Raw genomic sequence first — 25,814 nt, forward strand, 5'->3', positions numbered from 1 at the left:
ATGTTTCCAAGTCACAGAGAGTACAAACCTCACTCTGCGTGAATTTTGGAAAGATCACTTTAACATCGTGATATGCCTCAAACTCATCGATCTCGCTTGGCAGGAAGTTTCGAGGCGTACCCTGAACTCATCTTGGAGGAAGCTGTGGCCTAATGCTGTCTCTGCACGAGACTTCAAGGGGTTCGGGAAGCCTGGAGGCGAAGCTGAGATCATTGACGATCCTGAACCAATTCAGCAGTCTGAGGTGGCTGACATCGTACATCTTGGTACGTCCATGGGGCTGGAAGTTAGCGCGGAGGATATAGATGAACTTATCGAGGAGCACCACGAGGAGTTGACGACGGACGACCTGAAGGAGTTGGAGACGATGCAAGTGAGTGATGTTCAAGAGCAGTTCTTTAGCGGTGATGAGGAGGATGTTGCACCTTTGAAAACGGCAGACATCAAGGAAATTCTTGCATGTTTCCATAAAATGGCAGACTACGTCGAAAAGGAACATCCAGAAAAAGTTTATACCAACCTTGCGCTTCAATACTGCAATGACGTTTGCCTAACGCATTTTAGAAATGTGTTGAAAAGTCGGCAGAAACAAGCTTCAATGGATAGTTTCTTATTAAAGAGGCCAGCGGTATTAGTAGGCCAAGACGAAGGTGAAAGTGAAGAAAAGAAACAGAAAAGAGGAAGGGATGAAGAATTAGAAGGTGAAAGTAAAGAAAAGAAACAGAAAAAAGAAAGTGATGAAGTAGAAGGTGAAAGTAAAGAAAAGAAACAGAAAAAAGAAAGTGATGAAGAAGTAAAAGGTGAAAGTAAAGAAAAGAAACAGAAAAAAGAAAGTGAGGAAGAAGTAGAAGAGATTTAGAAAATATGAAAAACGTAAAGTTATAAAAAAGCAAAAAAAAAAAATTCAATTTTAAGTTTTATGTTACCGTTAAGTGTTAAAGTAATTTTTTCTTTCATTTTATAGTTTTCCATACGTAATGTTAAGTGTTAATTATTTCTGCCATTATTTATTACTGTACGTAGTCTGTCACTTGTTACGTTTTCTGCCTTATGACATCCTCCTCTGCCGCGACTTCGCTATCGGACATCGTCTCAATCAAAAGGTAAGTTTCAACTTTTTTGTTACACTAATTAACTGTAACCTTTTTTTCAGAGTGTACAGGTATCAATCCTTAATTTAGGTGTACGTACAGGTAACAATACACCTTCACTGTTCTAAATGCTTTACGTACATACAGTACCGTAACTTTTATACAGTAGTAAAGAAAACGGACCGTTTTCTTTGGGCTTGGGGGGGGATAACTTGGCTATAACTACTGTACATTATTGAATACGTAATCTCATAGTGGTTTCTGGAATGGATTAGGCTGTTTTTAACGGTTGGGTTAATTACTGTATTGAATGATAGAAATGGCTGCATTGCATGTTTATTACTACAGTTTAGCGTGTTTATGAAAGAAAAGGTAACTTTTTGTAAGGCTTGAACGGATTATCCTTAATTTAGGTGTACGTACAGGTAACAATACACCTTCACTGATCTAAATGCTTTATGTACATACAGTACCGTAACTTTTATACAGTAGTAAAGAAAACAGACCGTTTTCTTTGGGCTTGGGGGGGATAACTTGGCTATAACTACATTATTGAATAATCTCATAGTGGTTTCTGGAATGGACTAGGCTGTTTTTAACGGTTGGGTTAATTATTGAATGATAGAAATGGCTGCATTGCATGTTTATTACTACAGTTTAGCGTGTTTATGAAAGAAAAGGTGACTTTTTGTAAGGCTTGGAACGGATTAGGCTATTTACATGTAAAACGCGACTCAGGATACGAAAATATCAGGATACGAAACTGCATCCTGAACAGATTAATTTCGTATCCTGAGGCATCAATGTAATTGAGATAAAATGTATGGCGTAGCAACCCGACCCGACACGGGAAGGAAGCTACCCAGGACGTAGTAAGGTAAAACGTAGTAAAGGGTGAACGACCTCAAGAGAGAGAGAGACCGTAGTCAAACTCGATCGCGACCCATGAAATTACACCGTGGTGGCCTAACTGCCGATGGGCTCCACGGAGATATCGTACACTACACACACAAGCACGAACTCTGAAAAGGAAACTTACTGATTTCTATACTCAAATATATACATAAACATGAAAAAATGTTTACATATATATAGAGTATAAGAAAAGTAAGTGGTTAAGTAAAGACAAAACATAAAATGGCTGCCAAGCGAGGACAAAGACAGGCACGTCTGTACATCGTCCGAGCCAAAAGTGAAGTGAGACATTTCACCAGTGTGTGAGGGGGGAGGGGTAGCTTGCTACCCCTCCCCCCTCACACACTTGCTACCCCTCCCCTACCACTGCTAACTAGCGCGGGGGTAGTAAACCCTCGTTAAAATCTAATGGCTCGTCAATTTCAGCTAAGCCGAAAGTAAACCCTATGTAAATAGCGTGGTTTGTATTTCGGTTACGGAACAAACACATATTAAACAATCTCACCAACCATTCAAGTACAGTCACACCCCCTTCCTTCAACATCTCAGCTCTCACACCATCCATACCAGACGCTTTTCCTACTCTCGTTTCATCTAGTGCTCTCCTCACTTCATCTATTGTAATCTCTCTCTCATTCTCATCTCCCATCACTGGCACCTCAACATCTGCAACAGCAATTATATCTGCCTTCCTATTATCATCAACATTCAGTAAACTTTCAAAATATTCCGCCCATCTTTTCCTTGCCTCCTCTCCTTTTAACAACCTTCCATTTCCATCTTTCACTGTCTCTTCAATTCTTGAGCCAGCCTTCCTTACTCTCTTCACTTCTTTCCAAAACTTCTTCTTATTCTCTTCATATGAATGACCCAATCCCTGACCCCACCTCAGGTCAGCTGCCCTCTTTGCCTCACGTACCTTGCGCTTTCTCTCTCTATATTTTTCATACTTCTCTATACTATTACTCTGCAGCCATTCTTCAAAACCCCCTCTTTTTCTCTTCCACTTTTACCTTCACTCCTTCATTCCACCATTCACTGCCCTTCCTCATGCTGCCTCCAACAACCTTCTTCCCACACACATCGCTTGCAATCCCAACAAAATTTTCTTTTACTAACTTCCACTCCTCCTCTAAATTGCCAGTTTCTCTTACTTTCACTTCGTCATATGTCATTTTCAACCTTTCCTGATATTCACTTTTTACCCCCGGTTTTATTAGCTCTTCAACCCTCACTACCTCCCTTTTACATCCACCTACTCTATTCCCCCACTCTTTTGCTACTACTAATTTTCCTTCCACCAAAAAAGGATCAGACATACCGTTAGCCATACCCCTAAACACGTGCACGTCTTTCAATCTTCCAAACATTCTTTTAGTTATCAACACATAATCCATTAATGCCCTTTCTACTACTCTTCCATTTGCCACTCTTACCCATGTATACTTATTTTTATCTTTCTTTTTTAAAACGCTATTACTTATCACCATCTCTTGCTCAACACACATATCTACCAGTCTCTCACCACTCTCAATTTCACCTGGTATGCCATACTTCCCAATGACACCTTCTACCTCTCCAGCGCCCACTCTAGCATTTAAGTCACCCATGACAACTACATAATTCCTTCTACCAAGTCCTTCTACACGCCTAGTTAATTCATTCCAGAACTCATTCCGCTCTTCTTCACTTTTCTCACTATCTGGCCCATACGCACTGACAAACGCCCAACATTCCCTACCCAACCTAACCCTTACCCACATTAACCTAGATGATATCTCCTTCCATTCCACTACTTTACCTGTCATCCATTCACTCAGCAATAAAGCCACACCCTCTCTTGCTCTTCCCCTTTCAATCCCAGACACTCTACCAGACATTTCACCAAACATCACTTCACCCTTTCCTTTTATTTTCGTCTCACACAAGGCCAATACATCCATCCTTCTATTCCTAAACATACTTCCAATTTCACATCTTTTACTCTCTATCGTACTACATCCACGAACATTCAAACACCTCAAAACTAGAGTGCGGGGAGCAGTCACTCTCCCCCCAGCTCCATTTCTTTAAGGATCATAGCCAATACAATTATCATAAGAAAATATATTTTCATTTTCTTCCTCAGTTGTTCCCAGTCAGAAGACATCTAAATGTTCATGAGTTGCATCTCTCAGACAGAATTTGAAGAGTGGTGCCAAGCCCCAAATAATGCTTAATGATCTAAGGTGAGGAACGAGGACTACCTAGTAGAGTTTCACCTTTAGCTATGACACAACACTTAACAAATTGGAATAGGCCCTTGTAATTACCTGACAAAGTCAGGGGATGACTATTCTTGGGAATTTATATCTCCCTGCAACTTGTGCAAAAAAAAAAAAAAAAAGTACCGAAGGAGAGTCGAATGCCTAGGCTGCCTGCAAATGGATGAAGTCATATAACCTTCACATTGAAGAACAGATCCTAGACATGAGAAGTCATTGGTAATGTTGGACTTGAAAAAAGTATTAGCCGTAGACTAGAGCATAGGAAGATTGTATTTTGAAAAAAATAAAAAAGCCTAATGGATGATCAGTTTTTTGAATGAGTCGCATTCCCAGAAAAGGCATGGAGTTCACTGACATGCATTGAAAGGGACAGAGCTAGAAGATAAGCAAACTTATGAAGAAATGCACATAACATTAACAATGATTTAATTAGAATTAAAATAATCACAGAATAATGCCAAAAAACCATGATAAAAAGTAATTCTAAGAAGAGCAACATAGCTGATGCTATGACATTCGTGATGGAAATCAGTAAAGCATAAAGGCAATAAATGATAAATGGGGGTTGCAACAATAAATCTTATTTATACGTCTGTCTTAAACATATAGTTTCATTATCTAGGTGACAAACTGAGACATTTGACAGAAAGTTATTTAACTCACATTTCAAGTATCCGTGACCACCACAAGCCTCCCTGCACTCTTGTATGCAGTCCCTAGCAAGCCATCCAGATAATGGCTTACCCGCTGACGATAAGCCATGCACTTCTTGCCCATAGAGTGCCTTTAGATATAAAAAAAAATGCATATTACAATCACAAAAGATGCAAAGGAAACAATAAACAGTAGGAGCAATGACTGAAAAAAAGATTGTTTTACACTTTTATAATATGCTTAAGAATTACAACCCTAGTTTGTACTATTTCATTGAACTACTGTATATATTGAAATCTTTTTCAATACAGAGTAAAGCAAAACTCCACTAGTACTGTACATCGATACCTTAGGGAATTTTACGTTCCATTGCTTTAGTTGCCATAGTTTCAGTAGTATTCCTATGTTCCTGCAAGTTTACCTTTAGAAATTACCTAAATTTTATTATATCTCATTACAAATTAAGGATAATAGGGAGGCAGATATAATTGCTGTTGCAGGTGTTGAGATGCCAGTGATGGGAGATGAGAATGAGAGAGAGATTACAATAGATGAAGTGAGGAGAGCACTAGATGAAACGAGAGTAGGAAAAGCGTCTGATATGGATGGTGTGAGAGCTGAGATGTTGAAGGTAGGGGGTGTGACTGTACTTGAATGGTTGGTGAGATTGTTTAATATGTGTTTTGTGTTGTCAATGGTACCAGTAGATTGGGTTTATGCATGTATTGTACCACTATATAAGGGTAGGGGAGATGTGCATGAGTGTTGTAATTCAAGAGGTATTAGTTTGTTAAGCGTACTGTAGTTGGAAAAGTGTATGGTAGAGTAATGATTAATAGGATCAAGGATAAAACAGAGAATGCAATCTTAGAAGCATAGAAGTACAGGGTGGTTTTAGAAGAGGTAGGGGTTGTATGAATCAAATTTTTACAGTAAGGCAGATATACGAGAAATATTTAGCAAAAGGTAAGGTGGTGTATGTTGCGTTTATGGATCTGGAGAAAGCGTATGATAGAGTTGATAGGGAAGCAATGTGGAATGTGATGAGGTTATATGGAGTTGGTGGAAGGTTGTTGCAAGCAGTGAAAAGTTTCTACAAAGGTAGTAAAGCATGTGTTAGGATAGGAAATGAAGTGAGTGATTGGTTTCCGGTGAGAGTGGGGCCGAGACAGGGATGTGTGATGTCGCCGTGGTTGTTTAACTTGTATGTTGAAGGAGTGGTGAGAGAGGTGAATGCTCAAGTGCTTGGACGAGGATTAAAACTGGTAGATGAGAATGACCATGAATAGGAGGTAAATCAGTTGTTGTTTGCGGATGATACTGTACTGGTTGCAGTTACAGAAGAGAAGCTTGGCTGATTAGTGACAGAATTTGGAAGTGTGTGAGAGAAGGAAGTTGAGAGTAAATGTGGGTAAGAGTAAGGTTATGAGATGTACGAGAAGGGAAGGTGGTGCAAGGTTGAATGTCATGTTGAATGGAGAGTTACTTGAGGAGGTGGATCAGTTTAAGTACTTGGGGTCTATTGTTGCAGCAAATGGTGGAGTGGAAGCAGATGTACGTCAGAGAGTGAATGAAGGTTGCAAAGTGTTGGGGGCAGTTAAGGGAGTAGTAAAAAAATAGAGGGTTGAGCATGAATGTAAAGAGAGTTCTATATGAGAAAGTGATTGTACCAACTGTGATGTATGGATCGGAGTTGTGGGGAATGAAAGTGATGGAGAGACAGAAATTGAATGTGTTTGAGATGAAGTGTCTAAGGAGTATGGCTGGTGTATCTCCAGTAGATAGGGTTAAGAACGAAGTGGTGAGAGTGAGAACGGGTGTAAGAAATGAGTTAGCAGCTAGAGTGGATATGAATGTGTTGAGGTAATTTGGCCATGTTGAGAGAATGGAAAATGGCTGTCTGCTAAAGAAGGTGATGAATGCAAGAGTTGATGGGAGAAGTACAAGAGGAAGGCCAAGGTTTGGGTGGATGGATGGAGTGAAGGAAGCTCTGGGTAATAGGAGGATTGATGTGAGAGAGGCAAGAGAGCGTGCTAGAAATAGGAATGAATGGCGAGCAATTGTGACGCAGTTCCGGTAGGCCCTGCTGCTTCCTCCGATGCCTTAGATGACCGCGGAGGTAGCAGCAGTAGGGGATTCAGCATTATGAAGCTTCATCTGTGGTGGATAATGTGGGAGGGTGGGCTGTGGCACCCTAGCAGTACCAGCTGAACTCGGTTGAGTCCCTTGTTAGGCTAGGAGGAACGTCGAGAGTAAAGGTCCCCTTTTTTGTTTTGTTTCATTTGTTGATGTTGGCTACCCACCAAAATTGGGGGAAGTGCCTTGGTATATGTATGTATGTACAAATTAAGAGAGAGACCGGAAAATGAGATGGAAGATAGGCAGCAGAAAAAGATTTAAAGTACTGTACAAAGTAAAGTTTCAAGACTGTCTACAAGAAAGTACACTTATTTGAAACTTTTATATATGAACTTACCAGTCTATCTTTGTCAGATGCATCAAGCATCTCAATTCGAAAATTCATGAACAATTTATTGAAGGTCTTTGTAAAGTTGTCCAATGCATAAGCAGCAGCCAGGTAAGGAAACAATCTCCATTGCTAAAAGAAACGGAAGAGAATTGTTAAATGAATATAAAATTTTCGAAGAAGTTTTCTACATTTTTAAAAGAAATTAAACTCTCTAATCTCACTATTTGGTATAGATAATCATATAGTGAAAATATATAAAATATTTGTAATTATTTTATCATAAAATATTTATTACCAAGGAGCGGGTTTCATGCAAATATGTACAATGCCTGTTGAAGGTTCCAATAATTGAAAGAAGACATGCTGAAATATTCTCAGCTTGCTCAGTCCAGCAATCATCTTGGCCATTATTTCAGAAAAAAAATTGGTTGAATCTCTAAAAACTCCTTAGGGTCGGCTTTCAACATTCAAAAAATAACAGGTTGTCTTCTGAGACAGATATCCTTGTATGCAAAGTAACTCTTCAGAGGTTCTTAAGATACAGTATATGCTGTAAGTTAATATGTTTTCCTTCACCTTGAGCCTGTGTTCTCTTGCTAAAAAGAGAACAAAACATATCCGTAAAAAGTGAGCCGTATAGGAAGATAATTCTGTATAGTCTACATCATAGAGAATGCCATTATTGATAGGGAAGGATGACCATGATAACATAATAGAAAAAAACCGTTAGGAACCTCTAATGAAAGAAACACTGCTGCACTGCTATAACACAACACAAAAGCACAAGTCTAATCACTAGCGATAAAAGCTCATAAATTTGTTGTTATAAAAGCTGTGTCAACATTAAGAAATTTTAATAGTAAGGTATGCAAAAGATCTCTGATCTTGTGGAAAAGCACTGTAAATTATGCCGCTTTGTCATCTATCATAAAAAGAAGTTTTTTGTTCACCTGTGCCAGATCCGTTAGCTTGTAGTAAGGAAATAAGCAATGCAATCAAGCCTAAAATATACCCAGGAAATAAGTGCACTTTCCTTATCTAATATTTTCCTATTCCTTCTAGAATTACTATTGGAAACATAATTCACCACGTTTTTATCCATAAATCAAAGATAATATTCAAGGTCCCATGTCTACGAATTACTTAGGTAATGGAGAATCAACGATTGGGAACCAAGCGATAGGTAACACAGCAATCGGTAACCATGTGATTAGAACTTATGATAGTTTGTCGGGTGATCATTACTTTCAATTCACCCGGGAACTAAAATACCTGTCACCTGTTCCTTTCCAGCAATACCAGCCCAGGGATCATCCAACACTGCAATCTTTCAACATCTGAAAACTTCAGACGCAAAAAGACAGTCCCCACAAATTACTACAAGCCCTCAAAAGTTACTGCCTCTATCAGAGTGGTAAAGTACTTCGGATAAATTGCTTCTTGATACTTCCTTGGGCAAGGAAGGTCTCAAAGTAATCCTTCATAGATCTTTGACCTAAAAAAAATACTAGCAAATTATTCTGCCTGGGCAAAGGAAAGTTCTTCATATATTAAAATGGGTTGAGAGTGAAAATAAATTCCCTTTTCCCTATTCATTAATCTTCTAAGTTTATTATTTATTTTTATCATTTCTTACCTATCAACATGTTCATACACATAACAGGATTTATGAACATATGGGGTTTACCAAGAATCATGATCAGAAAATCATTAATTCACTTCATGTAAATACTGAGGGTCATAACTATTTGCTGAAATAATGTCTAAGGATAAATAAGAGTACATTGCTGTAAAGGGTCTTGTTATACACAAACCTAAATCTCAAGAATGAGTAGCATAAAGTATAAAACTATGAATGCCCAAAAAGGATATCAAAGAACAAGAAAATCCATAACATGAAGTCTGCTTAGGAACAAGAAAGGATTTTTATTTCTTTATATAGTTGTTTGGAATGGTTCCCACTAAACAAAAGATATAACGTTGTATAATCCTTCACTACTTAAACAACTTATGATTCCTCCAAATTTATCATGAAAAATTCCCCCAATAATTTTTATGTTATAGAGAGCCATATTACAGATATAGCTAAAAAAAATAATACACGAATGCTGTACATTATATGTCAAACAAGTTGTGATGAACAAAAGCGGAACTTATAAGGGCTACAAATTATGTCACAAAAAAGAACCTTGCATCTCTATACAGTACCTGCATTTGATATTCAATTACGGGAAATTCATCATTTTCTGGTCCAAACTGTTTACGAACAGCTGAATACCGGACAGCAATTACAAGAGCCTTCTTGATATTTATAGCCCCAAAACCAATTATACCAACTCTCCCAGTTGACAAATTGCCCAACGATGCACCTGTAAAACAGAAAGTACAGGTACTACATTATCCATTTTATAGTGGAACAAAAATGTTATTTTTATTAATAAAATAAATTTTTGAATATACTTACCCGGTGATCATATAAGCTGTCAGCTCTGCTGCCCGACAGAAAAACCTAAGGACAAAATACGCCAGCGATCGCTATACAGGTGGGGGTGTACATCAACTGCGCCATCTGTCGAGCAGGTACTCAAGTACTCCATGTCAACACAGAACCAATTTTCTCCTCGGCCCACTGGGTCTCTATTGGGGAGGAAGGGTGGGTCCTTTAATATATGATCACCGGGTAAGTATATTCAAAAATTTATTTTATTAATAAAAATAAAATTTTTCAATATTAAACTTAGCCGGTGATCATATAAGCTGATTCACACCCAGGGGGGTGGGTAGAGACCAGCATTACATGTTGACATTATTATGAGCTAAGTATTTTGTATTTCATTTTAGCAGTTATTCAAAATAACAAACATAAAATAAATAAGTACCTGGTAAGGAAGTCGACTTGAACAATTACTCTGCCTTTTTTAAGTACGTCTTCCTTACTGAGCCTCGCGATCCTCATAGGATGCTGAGCGACTCCTAGGAGCTGAAGTATGAAGGGTTGCAACCCATACTAAAGGACCTCATCAAAACCTCTAATCTAGGCACTTCTCAAGAAATGACTTTGACCACCCGCCAAATCAAGTAGGATGCGAAAGGCTTCTTAGCCTTCCGGACAACCCAAAAACAATAATAAAACATTTCAAGAGAAAGATTAAAAAAGGTTATGGAATTAGGGAATTGTAGTGGTTGAGCCCTCACCCACTACTGCACTCGTTGCTACGAATGGTCCCAGAGTGTAGCAGTTCTCGTAAAGAGACTGGACATTCTTAAGATAAAAAGACGCGAACACTGATTTGCTTTTCCAATAGGTTGCGTCGATTAAACTTTGCAGAGATCTATTTTGTTTAAAGGCCACGGAAGTTGCGACAGCTCTAACTTCGTGAGTCCTTACCTTCAGCAAAGCTTGGTCTTCCTCATTCAGATGGGAATGAGCTTCTCGTATTAACAGTCTGATAAAATAGGATAAAGCATTCTTTGACATAGGCAAAGATGGATTCTTAACTGAACACCATAAAGCTTCAGACGGGCCTCGTAAAGGTTTTTAAATAGAACTTAAGAGCTCTTACAGGACATAAGACTCTTTCTAGTTCATTTCCAACCATACGATAAGTTTGGAATATCGAACGATATTGGTCAAGGCCGAGAAGGCAGCTCGTGTTTGGCTAGAAAACCAAGTTGTAGAACATGTAGCCGTTTCGGATGAGAATCCGATGTTCTTGCTAAAGGCATGAATCTCACTGACTCTTTTAGCTGTGGCTAAGCATATCAGGAAAAGAGTCTTAAAGGTGAGATCTTTCAGGGAGGCTGATTGTAGCGGTTCGAACCTGTCTGACATAGGGAATCTTAGTACCACGTCTAAATTCCAACCAGGTGTAACCAAACGACGCTCCTTCGTGGTCTCAAAAGACTTAAGGAGGTCCTGTAGATCTTTATTGTTGGAAAGATCTAAGCCTCTGTGACGGAAGACTGATGCCAACATGCTTCTGTAACCCTTGATAGTGGGAGCTGAAAGAGATCGTTCTTTCCTCAGATATAAGAGAAAGTCAGCTATTTGAGTTACAGAGGTACTGGTCGAGGATACGGATACTGACTTGCACCAGTTTCGGAAGATTTCCCACTTCGATTGGTAGACTCTAAGGGTGGATGTTCTCCTTGCTCTAGCAATCGCTCTGGTTGCCTCCTTCGAAAAGCCTCTAGCTCTAGAGAGTCTTTCGATAGTCTGAAGGCAGTCAGACGAAGAGCGTGGAGGCCTTAGTGTACCTTCTTTACGCGTGGCTGACGTAGAAGGTTCACCCTTAGGGGAAGTGTTCTGGGAACGTCTACTAGCCATCGAAGTACCTCGGTGAGCCATTCACTCGCGGGCCAGAGGGAAGCAACTAGCGTCAACCTTGTCCCTTCGTGAGAGGCGAACTTCTGCAGTACCTTGTTGACAATCTTGAACGGAGGGAATGCATATAGATCTAGATGTAACCAATCTAGTAGAAAGGCATCTATATGAACTGCTGCTGGGTCCGGGATTGGTGAGCAAAATATTGGGAGCCTCTTGGTCATCGAGGTTGCGAAGAGATCTATGGTTGGCTGGCCCCAGGTGGCCCAAAGTCTCTTGCATACATCCTTGTGGAGGGTCCATTCTGTTGGAATTATTTGTCCCTTCCGACTGAGACAATCTGCCATGACATTCAAGTTGCCTTGGATGAACCTCGTTACTAGTGAAATGTCTAGACCTTTTGACCAGGTGAGGAGGTCCCTTGCGATCTCGTACCATGTCAGAGAGTAGGTCCCTCCTTGCTTGGAGATGTACGCCAAAGCTGTGGTGTTGTCCGAGTTCACCTCCACCACTTTGCCTTGAAGGAGAGACCTGAAGCTTTTCCAGGTCAGACGTACTGCCAGTAGCTTCTTGCAGTTGAAATGCATTGTCCTTTGACTCGAGTTCCATAATCCCGAGCATTCCCTACCGTATAATGTCGCACCCCAGCCTACGTCCGATGCGTCCGAGAAGAGAACGTGGTTGGGAGTCTGAACAGTCAGGGGAAGACCCTCTCTAAGGTTGATATAGTCCTTTCACCAAGTCAGACCAGACTTTATCTTTCCGGAAACCGGGATCGAGACCGCTTCTAGCGTCTTGTCCTTTTTCCAGTGAAAAGCTAGATGGTATAGAAGAGGACGGAGGTGTAGTCTTCCTAGTGACACAAATTGATCCACGGATGACAGTGTCCCTATCAGACTCATCCACAGCCTGACTGGGCAGCGTTCCTTCTTCAGCATCTTCTGGATGGATAGCAGGGCTGGGGGTTGATCGTCTTGTTCAGCAACGTCCTCATCAGAGGGTTCCTCATCCGAAACTGATGAGGAAACGGCAACGGAGTGGGCAACGTCTGACTCGCTGAATCCGGTCGCACTGGAGGATGCGTGACGGAGCCGGACGCAATATCATGGCACTGCTGCACAGTCTGTGAACTGTCAACAACCATGGGTGCGCGAGGAAGTACAGCGTCAACCCGAAACTGTCTAGACTGTCTGGGTTGTGCAGTCAACACCCTACCGGGTTGCTGAGGTTGACGCACTGCGTCACAACAAGTCACCTCTGCTGCTTGTTGAACGTCTTCCTAGTGACACACTGAACGTCAACAACCACCTCCGAGCGTCGCTTAACGTCAACGTGCGACTGGCAACCCAAACTGGGTCGCATCGGTGGAGGAACCACCTCAACTGGCAGACACGAGTAGGATACCTCAGCGTCAACAGGGCGCACAACCAACCGGTTGGAAGGTTGTTGGCCAGAAGGTTCTTCTCCGTATATAAGTCCTCTATCAAGGACACAAGCTTGGATTGCATGTCTTGCAGCAAAGCCCATTTAGGGTCTACGGGAGCAGGTGTGGCAACAGACGGGGTTAGCGAATGAGGCGGAACCATTTACCATCCCTGGAAGCCTTGTTATGTGTGACATAATAGTACAGCAAAACTTCAAAGGCTCGACAAAAGTTGAGAAGTTGACCTGTAAACAACTTGGAGCGTCTCCTGGCTAGGCGCCAGGGCGAGTCTACCAGAATTGAGAAGTCTATCTGGGCAGAGGCATGAACTCCCAAGCCGAGAACTTCTCTCGTGTCCTATCAGACTCTCGCTCTATAAGCCAGTTTAAAAGAAGGGAAATCAAAGGCTGTATCCCTAAAACTCCTCCTGGTGCAAAAACCAGTCGCCTAGCCAACGTAACGCTCTCTAGGAGAGCGAGAGAGCACTAGCTTAACAACAACGGCTTCGAAGTAGCTAGGCCTAGTGTAAGTTCTGACGTTAGGCGAACGAGGAGCAGCAGTTACAAGATCCGGACGAAGATCCTTAAAAAATCATCATGATTTAATTAAAGTCCATAGGAGGCTAAGCAGCTTAAGGCTCCTCTCCAAATGACAGAGTCCTCAAATGAATATCAGTAGGAGGGAGAACAGCACTTTCTCATCTACAGGAACCTTGTCCGATAAAAGCTAGGTTATCTCAGTGAGGGTCTCACTGGTGCATTAGCAGCAGACCAGAAGGCAACGTTATGTAACTGCTTGACAGTCTGTGAACTGTCAAAAACTGAACTGTCAACCACAACAGGTGCGTGAGGACATACAGCACTGGTGCATTAGTAGCAGACCAGAAGGCAACGTCATGTAACTGCTTGACAGTCTGTGAGCTGGCAACAACCATAGCTGTGTGGGGAAGCAAAGCCTCTACTCCTGACTGACTAGTCTGCTGCGGGCGAGTAGCGGTAACCACAGTGGGTTGCGGAGGTTGACGCACAGCGTCAAAACAAAGCAACTTAACTCCACCCTCCTGTTGTTGTGGTAACTCGCGAACGTCAACGGAGGGTAGCGTGCGTCTGTGAACGTCAACGTGCGGCTGGCAGGGTACACTGCGCATGGGTGGTGGAACTCTCACAGGCGGAGTGCAGGAGCAGGTAGCGTCAGCGTCTACTGTAAGCACAACCGTGGTTGGTTGTAGGCTAACGGGTGCAGCGTCAACCTTCTCCGCACGATACTCCTGCATAAAAGATGCTAACTGTGTCTGCATAGACTGTAGCAAAGACCACTTAGGGTCTACAGCAGCAGGTGCGGCAACAGACAGTGTTACTGCCTGTTGCGGTACCACTTTGCCTCTCTTAGGAGGTGTGCAGTCATCGGAAGACTGCAGCGAGTCCGAACTGACCCAGTGGCTACACCTGGGCCGTTGGACTTGCGCGGAAGGGACCGACTTGCGCTTAATAAGCTGCGAGACCTTGGTCCAAGGTTTCTTACGAGAAACCTCTTCCGCAGACGAGAAGTAAATGGGCTCTCTCGTCTTTGTGTGGGTGGGGCGATCCTGGGTAGATACGCCCGAAACCACGGAGGGAAAACGTCTGTTCGTTGATCAAGGCCTGACGAACCCATAAGTCGTTCGACATTACTTCTCCCCTGGGCTTGGGAGCTTGCAAGAGGTCCCGGACTAGGTGAACGACAGGCACGAACAGACGAACCCTCGGACGCAACACTGTAACACTTTGTGCATATCACTTTATCACTTCGATTTTCTGTTTTGCACTTATTTCACTGAAATCGAAACTTTTACTGATTTCTACCTGAAACACGCAATTCTACCCTTCATTAAAAGGTAGTAATTGCGAAAACAGTCGTATAATGCAGCTCATTAATACTAGCAAAAACAGAAAACATATATAAAGATAAAGAATTCAGTGGCTGGGAAAGAGACTAAACACTAGTTCAAATAAACTACGTTTACAATCTCTCACCGCACATAGCCTGGGGACAAGAATAAAACCCTAGAAACGTTTTACCTTCTTCCCCGTACAGCGACTAGGGAGGAGAGTAACACGAGAACAACGTTACCCGCTTGAACGGAAGGTTTTTTTTTCTCCTCTCTCTCCCTCCGTCTCTATCTCTCTCTCTCTTTCTCTCTTGATTTCGCACCAGAGAGAAGAGCCCAATTATATATCGTCAAAACATGTTATTTGGCTAAAGGAAAAAACTGAAAGGTTTTCCAAATAAAAAGTTCCTTTAATTTAGAATTTAAACCATTTAAGCTAAGAAAGAATGAACGAAACGTCAGAATCGATTTACTCTTACTGCAAAGTGAAACCGTGATACACTCTCTCTCTATCGTAACGATAGAGCGCATGTTGAACGTCCTGAACGTCAACAACTGCGTAGTCTAAAAAACTAAACGTTAGTTCATCTTTGAAAACAGTACGAGACTATCAAAGAAATTCTTTCATAAAACATTAAATTTAAAAAGTTTTAAATTCTTTAATGGCTAAATACAATATAACGGGCTCAACGTTGATTAACTTCGGTTCCAAGTTAGGACCGCCTACTATCAGGAAAGGTCGCATATAAACAAAACATAAAAATTTATTTTTATATGTTTATAATAAATGGAAAGTTAATCGAAGAGGCCTAATAAAGGCGGAGAGATATAAAATATATAGATCTATAACGTGTTAAGCAAAATTACTAAAAACCTAAACACACTTCCGTCTAAGGGAAGGGTCGGCCATTTAAAAGTGAAAGAGAGTCCATACTCTCTTGTCACCATAATTAAATCTATCCAAAACGAGTTCAAGTTTTGAGATGAAGATAAAACCCCTGCATAGCGAAAGCTCAAAACTAGAATAGTGTACTTCACCAAATAGTTGTGAAAACAAATCCAGTTAGTAACAGCGTATTTAGTAGGTCTTGCCAGTGGCACGACAGAGAGAAAATTGGTTCTGTGTTGACATGGAGTACTTGAGTACCTGCTCGACAGATGGCGCAGTTGATGTACACCCCCACCTGTATAGCGATCGCTGGCGTATTTTGTCCTTAGGTTTTTCTGTCGGGCAGCAGAGCTGACAGCTTATATGATCACCGGCTAAGTTTAATATTGAAAATTGCTCTTTATATTCACAATCAATTCACTTTGAACTCTAGTTTTAAGTAAATTTTCTTATATTAATGTGAATATTTCCTAACTACACAAATCCGAGTCCTTTGTAAAGGTGTATGTCTTCTGCATAAGCTGGAATAACCATTGATCAACAAGTTAGGCAAGGTAGTTAGCGGGACATAGCTGGGGGGGGAGACTCACTTGGCTATTTGCAATATGTCTTCCTGAAACATCACTATGAGCCATCTTCTATCTTATTTCTCTTCCTCTTGTTTATTCTGAAGTTTTTATAGTTTATATGAAAGACCTATTTTAATGTTGTTACTGTTCTTAAAACAAATTTTAACTCCTCATTACTTCCCTTGTAGTTTATTTATTTCCTTTCCTTACTGGGCTATTTTTCCTTGTTGGAGCCCTTGCACTTATAGCATCCTGCTTTTCAAACTAGGGTGTACAAGCTTAGCTAGTAATAATAACAAAATATCTCTAAGAAGGTGTTTCTCCAACATCCAGAAAAATGGAGGACATTTCATCCAAACCGATAGTTCGTGCGCTCAATACCATACAAGACCAACGCTGTGCACAGAGTTACCTTCCCTGATTAGGTCGGTTCTCTGTAGTGCATTCTCTCTCTCTCTCCTTCTCTCTCAGAAACTGGTATTGAAAAGATACAAAATCACTCAATGTGGTAATTTCTTTACATACAAAATAGCAAATACAGTACATGGAACAGACTTCCAGCAGATGTAGTGAATTGTAACATGGTAAACGAATTCAAGAACAAGTTAGACAAGATCATAAAAACACTAATAGTTTAAACTAATTCACTCTGTTGAAGAGCAATTGGAGTCTACGCAAATGGATTAAAAAGTCTTTGAGATATACAAAGTCATTGTAACTCCTTGTAACTCTCTCTTGCGGAAGATGAGAGAAATCGCTCAGAGCCTAATGAGACTTTTTGCGATTGGTTTTCCTGGACTTCTTTGCATTATTCTTTTTCTTAGAAACAGTGTTGGAAGAATTATATGAAGATGAGGAGAAAGAAATGGAAGAGGAAGAGTGAGACATTTCTTCCCCTCACCAGTTTTCTTCAAAGGTGAATCTGGTCCCCCCACAAAAACATTCTAGCAGAGAAGCCATGGGCTTCCTCAACAGGGACTGGATACCTCCAACGTCAGTGACTGACCCCCTGGGGAAACGCTAACCTGGAACCCATATGACAAGTTATATTGAACACCTCTCCCTCAAAAGGGGAAGGACTGTATCCTTACCCTCAATTGTCTAAAGAGTTGGTGTCTGATTCAGAAAGGACCATTCACCTGAGGGAAGTGCAAATAGCTAAGTGTCACACAGGTCTTACCATCTACTGACCGAGCCAGAAGGTACCGATCATTAAAAAAAAACTACGCGAATCGAGAAGTAATTAGTATCCATCTCAACACCTCTAGGCTCAAGGAGGAGCATGGCTGATACCCTTATTCGCCTACCGCTAGGCTCATAAATGCTAATCGACCTAGAAGGTACCTGTAGCAGTGAGTTCCCAAACAGAGAAGCATGCTGATGGTATGGAAAAAGGAAAAATCTTCCCTTGTCGCGACAAGAACCAGGCAAGGCGAGCGCAATGCCCAACCTTCCCCTGGACTCTGTACTTAAGTTCACTTGACCTACCCAGAAAATATCAGTAAGTAGGAAAGAAACGTCACTCTTTGCCCAAAAGTTCGAAGGAACTAAGTTGAAGTCCTTCCTATGTGACCAGCTCCTTTGTCAATAACTTCCCCAAGTAAAGTTCCCAACAAAGAGAAAAAACACAAACTCTTTAAGGTTCCCATTCGAGGGCACGTCAGGTATGCTCAACAGATGACGAAGATCCTTAACAGGCACAAAGGAAAAAGAGAACACCTTGGCTGCAAAGGGAAATTACCTCCTGAAGAAAGAAAATTCCAAGCGAACCGAGTAATATTTCGAGATAAGTTCGTTGTCAACCTGATCTGCACTGCGATCTCTTAAGCAGTACAGAATCTTTGGTAGGGAAATTGCGTAAAGTTTTGCCATTCAAGACAGGAACTGCATAAAGTCCTACCCTTCACAAGATACACATAGGACGGAAGGATTGTATCCTTGTAGGAACAAATTTCATTAAACCACATGCTGAATATCAAAGCATTTCAGCTGTTAAGTATAGGGGCTCACAAACACATTAGCGGAGAAAAGATCCAACAGTCAGGAAAAGCAGCAATGAGTACGTCCATGCTCTTTGCAACAAAGTGATGTGATACAATTGAGCAGGCAAGTGTCTCTCCCCATCTATCTCTCACTAACTACTGCACCTACCTCATTAAAGATTTAATGGTCATTCCAGCTTACACTGAAGACATTCCCCTATTCAAAGAAAGATAGTTTGCATATGTGTAGGAACAAACTAGAAAAAAACTAGTACTATATATAAGGTATGAAAGGAGAAAAACATTACACAGAAAACTGATCTATCATAATGAAAATAAGACAAAACTATTATAACTTTACAGAACCAGCAATTACATAACATGAATTTTTTTTAGCACCATACAAAAAGATGTGTTCAAAAGCTATGACTGAAACTAAAATTGAAGCATAAAGTTTTGCTGAGTATTATTTACACAGTAATTAAAGAAAAAGTATGTTTCAAAGCAATGAAAAATTTTATGAAATATTAATATGGATTCCAATCTCCGGTAGAACGTTTCTACTAAGATGAGGCTTGATTTACTGAAAGATCAAGGACACGATTCTGTCTAAATCATCTGGAATATTTACCATACATTCAGATGAGCATATGTGCAAAATATCTGAAATATCTACTGTAACTAATTGTACAAAACATACTTTAACACCACCCTCATGTGGATAAACAATCACTTACAAATTCTCTTCTTGGAATCTTTCCTGGTGTGAATATACATTCACTTACCAAATCTCTTGTTGGGATCTTTAAATGGGGTCTTGTAAATTCCATCTGGTGTGACATCTCCAGTGCGGTTGAGAAGATTTTCACGAGGTATGGAATAATGATCGAACATCACAACACTGGAAAAAATTGACCATTTTTCCAATATCTGAGACTGCACATAGTGATCTCACAATGGTTATTGACATTCTAATACTCATGATAACAATATATTGCAGTATGATTAGAAACAACTGGGAATAATTAGGAAAGGTTAAGGTTGAAAATTCTCACAAGGAATTATTACTACCAAAAGCCAAGCTACAACCATAGTTGGAAAAGTGGAATACTGCTCTTCCAATCAAGTGCACAAAAGTAACGACAGCCAAATATATGATACCAAAAAGTAACGTGTAACTAAAGCAGTAGCAAATACCTACATTATTTGAAAAGCTAAAAAATAATTTGCTATGCAAACTTACTAAAGCTGATGGCTTCCATGACTTATTTAAAAGGCTACTTACCCATTATCAACACCATTTAGCCCAAGTTTGTGACCCATATCAACTATCGTAACTCCAGGGCAGGGCATAAATGTCAGAGGATCACGAATGGGAACAAAGAAGGTGTGGAGACCATGACAGACACCATCAGGAGTGTACAACTGGGCAAACACTAAGGCGTGAGTTGCTGTTTTTCCTGTGAAATTGAGAACAGTTTGCTATCAAAAATATTCCAAAATATAAGCAATTACGTACTCATCCTCTTATTTTGACATCTCTGTGCACTTTAAATGAGCAATAGAAAAAAAAACACAAAAAAGAACTATATCATAGAGATTACTGGAGAAATAATAAAAAATCTAATATATAATTCACTACTTTTAATTTTGATAAAAATTGATTTCACTACAGTATTTCTTACATAGTACCATCAACCGTGTTCTCTATCTTCATCAAAATTTTGCAAAAGGATAAGAAAATTACAAGCAGCCATGTTTTCAATCCCTAAAATCAATGCTATCAAAACCATAGGAAAATTACAAAATACAGTATTCTGTTGTAAAAAATTAAACTAATTTTTCAACATGTATTCAAAGTTAATCTCCAAATAGGTCACAATAATACAGTACAGTAATATGTTGTCTTTTTTCCTATACCAGACCTATGCACAAGCATTGAATACAGCATTGTTTTCTTAATTTCAAAAACAGGTACGAATGCACAAAGAACCAACCTAGATTTCCAGACCAGCACTTCGCAGCTTCAAAATCTGGCGTGTGAATAACGAAACATTGTGTTTTCGTGTCAAACACTGCTTTTGTCCTCATGGCTCTAGAATTGGTTCCGTGAGATATCTCTGTTAAACAGAAACATCCACCTATCTAAAATGAGATACAACTCATTAAAACCATTAAATACTCCTTAAGATAGTTTTGATTTGGATAATTTGAATACAAAAGTGATAAGGATGGGGATAGATATAAACACATTATCTGACCATTATTTCTAAATTGCAAACATCAATGCCAACATATAATTTTTCTAAATACTATATGTACTGTATCTATAATAAAAGTTTTCTAAACATAGGAGAAAGCCAAACAGTTTTTCATGAAAACTTAAAGAAATTAATTTAACTACAATCTCCTCATGTAACTATTCTTTATATTTTAAGAAAACTTTGATATATCAGCTTTTCAGCAAAATTAGCTGAATAAGAATTGCTTTTAAATGCTTGTAAAAACAAAGTATTAAGTACTGGAACTCCACAGATTAGTTTCATACTAAATATCTAATCATTAATTACACCAAAGTAAACAAAATAAATATAAAAGAAATGCTCTAGTGTTTTTAGTTTGTGCTAAATATATGTTACAAACAAACACTATATCTAGCCTCATAAAAATCCCTCCATATTACTACTACTACTCTAATCCATTGGTCTTTGGGCCACTCGTTGACCCATGACCGCTCTCGAAAGACATCTCCACCCTCCTCTATCTTTCGCTAAGCTAAATCCCTCCATGTATCCATTTCAATTCCCTCCCTGTCAAGATCTTCCTTGAGGCATCTTTTCCAATTCTTTCTAGATCTTCCCAAAGGTCTCCATCACATGACTTCAGCAGTTAGTATTTGTTTGATATACGTGTGTCCTCCATTCTTGCAATATGACCAGCTAATTGAATTCTCCTTGACAACTTTAATTGCTTTAATCCAAAAAACTCTGATAAATATCAAAACAGAAAACAGCAGAATGTGATAATCTTGTTTAATATACACTGCATACTATAAATTAGACTGTTCTTGTTATAGCTTGCTCAACTCACTACAAGAGACAGCTTCTTCTTGTACCAGAAGTCCATATATAAATTAGATAATCAGTATAGGTACTGCATACTGATCATATCTGGCTTATGTCAGAAAATGCTCATATCACCATCAGCTCTACTGAACTGAAGCACAAAAGCAATCTAGCTGGGAACTGTACTTCAAGTGTCACAAAATAACATCCATCAATTTCTTGTAATGCTGTAAATTTCTCATAACTAATAAAATGCTACACAAGCATGTTCAACCTTATTTAAAAAGAAGCCCTAGTATAGCTTAGAAAAAATTAACCTTACACAAGCAATACTACAAAACCCCTTGAATAGCTTAGAAAAAAAAATTAACCTTACAGAAGCAATATCTACGCTTCTCAGAGACAAGGGGACCCATAAGAGTGACAGTCAGATCCACATATATTTGAGATTTGCAACTTAAAGAAGCCCTACTTAGCGAGATCTTACTGCACGGAGTAAAACAGGATATTTCAGGGGCCAAGGAGAAAAGAAAGAGGGCAGTATCCGGATCGCAAGCGACCCTGAAGAAAAAATCCCAAATCCTGACTGAATTATTTTTATGCACCCCTGCTCTGCTTAAGTCAAGTGAATCGGAGGTGCAACAATTAGATACCTGACCACAGCAGGAAATGGGTATAGATCTGAGAGAAGTCTGGTATCAGAAAGAACAGGAATGGCATAGTATGCTCACCAGAACATCAGCTATTACCACTGTACTAGCCAGTAAGGAATAAGAAATAGAGATTTGAAAAATAGACTATAAAAAAATAACAAAACCAAATGACACGCATAAGATAAAATTTATGAGATAAATAAAATAACACAAAATGATATTTTAATTATAAAATAAATTTTTGAATATACTTACCCGGTGAATATATAATAGCTGCAACTCTGTTGCTCGACAGACACATACAATAAAAACTCGCCAGCGATCGCTATACAGGTTGCGGGTGTGCCCACCAGCGCCAACTGTCGGCCAGATACCACTCTCGATGTAAACAAAAGACTCAATTTCTTCTCATCCCACTGCGTCTCTATTGGGGAGGAAGGGAGGGTCGTTTAATTTATATATTCACCGGGTAAGTATATTCAAAAATTTATTTTATAATTAAAATATCATTTTTAAATATTTAACTTAGCCGGTGAATATATAATAGCTGATTCACACCCAAGGAGGTGGGTAGAGACCAGAGTTAAATATGTTTACATCGTATAAGCTAAGAGTTTTTTATTTCATTTTGGCAGTTATCAATATAACAAAACCAAAATAAATAGGTACCTGGTAAGGAAGTCGACTTAGACGATTACTCTGCCTTGTAAGTACGTCTTCCTTACGGAGCCCAGCGATCCTTTTAGGATGCTGACAGACCCCCAGGAGCTGAAGTATCAAGGGCTGCAACCCATACAACAGGACCTCATCAAACCCCTAATCTGGGCGCTCTCAAGAAATGACTTTGACCACCCGCCAAATCAACCAGGATGCGAAAGGCTTCTTAGCCTTCCGGACAACCCATAAAAACAACATTAAAACATTTCAAGAGACAGATTAAAAGGGTATGGAATTAGGGAATTGTAGTGGTTGAGCCCTCACCCACTACTGCACTCGCTGCTACGAATGGTCCCAGTGTGTAGCAGTTCTCGTAAAGAGACTGGACATCTTTCAAGTAAAATGACGCAAACACTGACTTGCTTCTCCAATAGGTTGCGTCCATGATACTTTGCAGAGATCTATTTTGCTTAAAGGCCACGGAAGTTGCTACAGCTCTAACCTCGTGCGTCTAAACCTTAAGCAAAGATCGGTCTTCCTCACTCAAGTGTGAATGAGCTTCTCGTATTAACAATCTGATAAAATATGACAAAGCATTCTTTGACATAGGCAAGGATGGTTTCTTAACCGAACACCATAACGTTTCAGATTGGCCTCGTAAAGGTTTAGTACGAGCTAAGTAGAACTTAAGAGCTCTAACAGGGCATAAGACTCTTTCTAGTTCATTGCCTACGATCTCCGATAAGCTAGGAATATCGAAAGATTTAGGCCAAGGACAAGAAGGTAGCTCATTTTTGGCTAGGAAACCAAGTTGCAGAGAACAAGTAGCTTTTTCTGACGAAAACCCGATGTTCTTGCTGAAGGCATGAAGCTCACTGACTCTTTAAGCCGAGGCTAAGCATACCAGGAAAAGAGTCTTAAGAGTGAGATCTTTCAGGGAGGCTGACTGTAAAGGCTCAAACCTGTCTGACATGAGGAATCTTAGGACCACGTCTAAATTCCACCCAGGAGTAGCCAAACGACGCTCCTTAGAGGTCTCGAAAGACTTAAGGAGGTCTTGCAGATCTTTATGTTTGGAAAGATCTAAGCCTCTATGCCGGAAGACCGAGGCCAACATGCTTCTGTAGCCCTTGATAGTAGGAGCTGAAAGGGATCGTACTTTTCTCAGGTATAAGAGAAAATCAGCTATTTGGGCTACAGAGGTACTGGTCGAGGATACGGAAACTGACTTGCACCAGTCTCGGAAGACTTCCCACTTCGATTGGTAGACTCTAATGGTAGACGCTCTCCTTGCTCTAGCAATCGCACTGGCTGCCTCCTTCGAAAAGCCTCTAGCTCTCGAGAGTCTTTCGATAGTCTGAAGGCAGTCAGACGAAGAGCGTGGAGGCTTTGGTGTACCTTCTTTACGTGTGGTTGACGTAGAAGGTCTACTCTTAGAGGAAGACTTCTGGGAACGTCTACTAGCCATCGAAGTACCTCGGTGAACCATTCTCTCGCGGGCCAGAGGGGAGCAACTAACGTCAACCTTGTCCCTTCGTGAGAGGCGAATTTCTGCAGTACCTTGTTGACAATCTTGAATGGTGGGAATGCGTAAAGATCTAGATGTGACCAATCTAGGAGGAAGGCATCTATATGTATTGCTGCTGGGTCCGGGACTGGAGAGCAATAGATTGGAAGCCTCTTGGTCAGCGAGGTTGCAAAGAGATCTATGGTGGGTTGACCCCAAGTCGTCCAAAGTCTCTTGCACACATCCTTGTGGAGGGTCCATTCGGTTGGAATTACTTGACCTTTCCGACTGAGACAATCTGCTAGGACGTTCAAGTCGCCCTGGATGAACCTCGTTACTAGGGAGATGCCTCGATCTTTTGACCAGATGAGCAGGTCCCTTGCGATCTCGTATAAAGTCAGTGAGTGGGTACCTCCCTGTTTGGAAATGTACGCCAAGGCCGTGGTGTTGTCCGAGTTTACCTCTACCACCTTGCCTCGAAGGAGATTCTCGAAGCTTATCAAGGCCAGATGAACCGCCAAAAGCTCCTTGCTGTTGATATGCATGCTCCTCTGACTCGAGTTCCATAGACCTGACCATTCCCGACCGTCCAGCGTCGCGCCCCAGCCCAAGTCCGATGCGTCCGAGAAGAGAACGTGGATGGGTATCTGAACTGCCAGGGGAAGACCCTCTCGTAGGCTGATATTGTCCTTCCACCAAGTCAGACAAGACTTTATCTTTTCGGAAATCGGGATCGAGACCGCCTCTAGCGTCTTGTCCTTTTTCCAGTGAAAAGCCAGATGGAATTGAAGAGGACGGAGGTGTAGCCTTCCTAGCGAGACAAATTGCTCCAGGGATGACAGCGTCCCTACCAGACTCACCCACAGCCTGACTGAGCAGCGTTCTTTCTTCAGCATCTTCTGGATGGAGAGCAGGGCTTGATCTATTCTGGGGGCCGACGGAAAAGCCCGAAAAACTTGACTGTGAATCTCCATCCCTAAATACAGAATAGTTTGGGATGGGACCAGCTGTGACTTTTCCAAATTGACTAGGAGTCCCAATTCCTTGGTCAGATCTAGAGTCCAATTGAGATCCTTCAGACAGCGATGACTGGAAGAGGCTTTGAGAAGCCAGTCGTCCAAGTACAGGGAGGCTCTGATCTCCGATAGCTCGAAACTGGTACCCCACATTCCTGTAAACAAACCTCAGAAACGGTTGGGAATCCGGGTGTATAGGAATGTGGAAGTATGCCTCCTGAAGGTCGAGAGAGACCATCCAGTCGCCTTCCATAAATGCTGTCAAGACAGCCTGGTAGACTTCATCGTGAAGTTTGTCTTGACAATGAATACATTGAGCGCACTTGCCTCTTACGTACTCCTGCAGTGAACATGGCTGCCAAATCATGGAGTCATCCCTGAGGGACTTGTCCCTGCAGAGAACGTGGCTGTCAGATCATTGGAGCCATCCCTGAAAGCCTTGTTTATGCATGACATAATTGTACA

At 40.7% G+C, this 25,814-nt stretch overlaps 1 protein-coding gene across 2 annotated transcripts in view; it reads right to left on the reverse strand.

Annotated features, from left to right (window-relative positions):
• The window catches only part of LOC137631120 (peroxisomal acyl-coenzyme A oxidase 3-like), a 50,702-nt gene extending 30,101 nt beyond the window's left edge, over window positions 1-20,601 (reverse strand). The window contains exons 1-6 of one of the 2 annotated variants that reach the window (XM_068362773.1): window positions 20,449-20,601; window positions 19,737-19,911; window positions 19,237-19,352; window positions 9,606-9,766; window positions 7,404-7,526; window positions 4,937-5,057 (exon numbers count right to left, since the gene is read on the reverse strand). In XM_068362773.1, coding sequence (XP_068218874.1) covers window positions 4,937-5,057; window positions 7,404-7,526; window positions 9,606-9,766; window positions 19,237-19,352; window positions 19,737-19,911; window positions 20,449-20,542 — 790 coding nt within the window. In that variant the 5' untranslated portion in view covers window positions 20,543-20,601. The remainder of the gene's footprint in view (window positions 1-4,936; window positions 5,058-7,403; window positions 7,527-9,605; window positions 9,767-19,236; window positions 19,353-19,736; window positions 19,912-20,448) is intronic. The other variant, XM_068362774.1, reaches the window with a different exon arrangement.
• Between the last annotated feature and the right edge of the window lie 5,213 nt (window positions 20,602-25,814).

This window comes from Palaemon carinicauda, chromosome 39 (assembly GCF_036898095.1).
Source record: "Palaemon carinicauda isolate YSFRI2023 chromosome 39, ASM3689809v2, whole genome shotgun sequence".
In the NCBI taxonomy this organism is placed as follows: domain Eukaryota; kingdom Metazoa; phylum Arthropoda; class Malacostraca; order Decapoda; family Palaemonidae; genus Palaemon; species Palaemon carinicauda.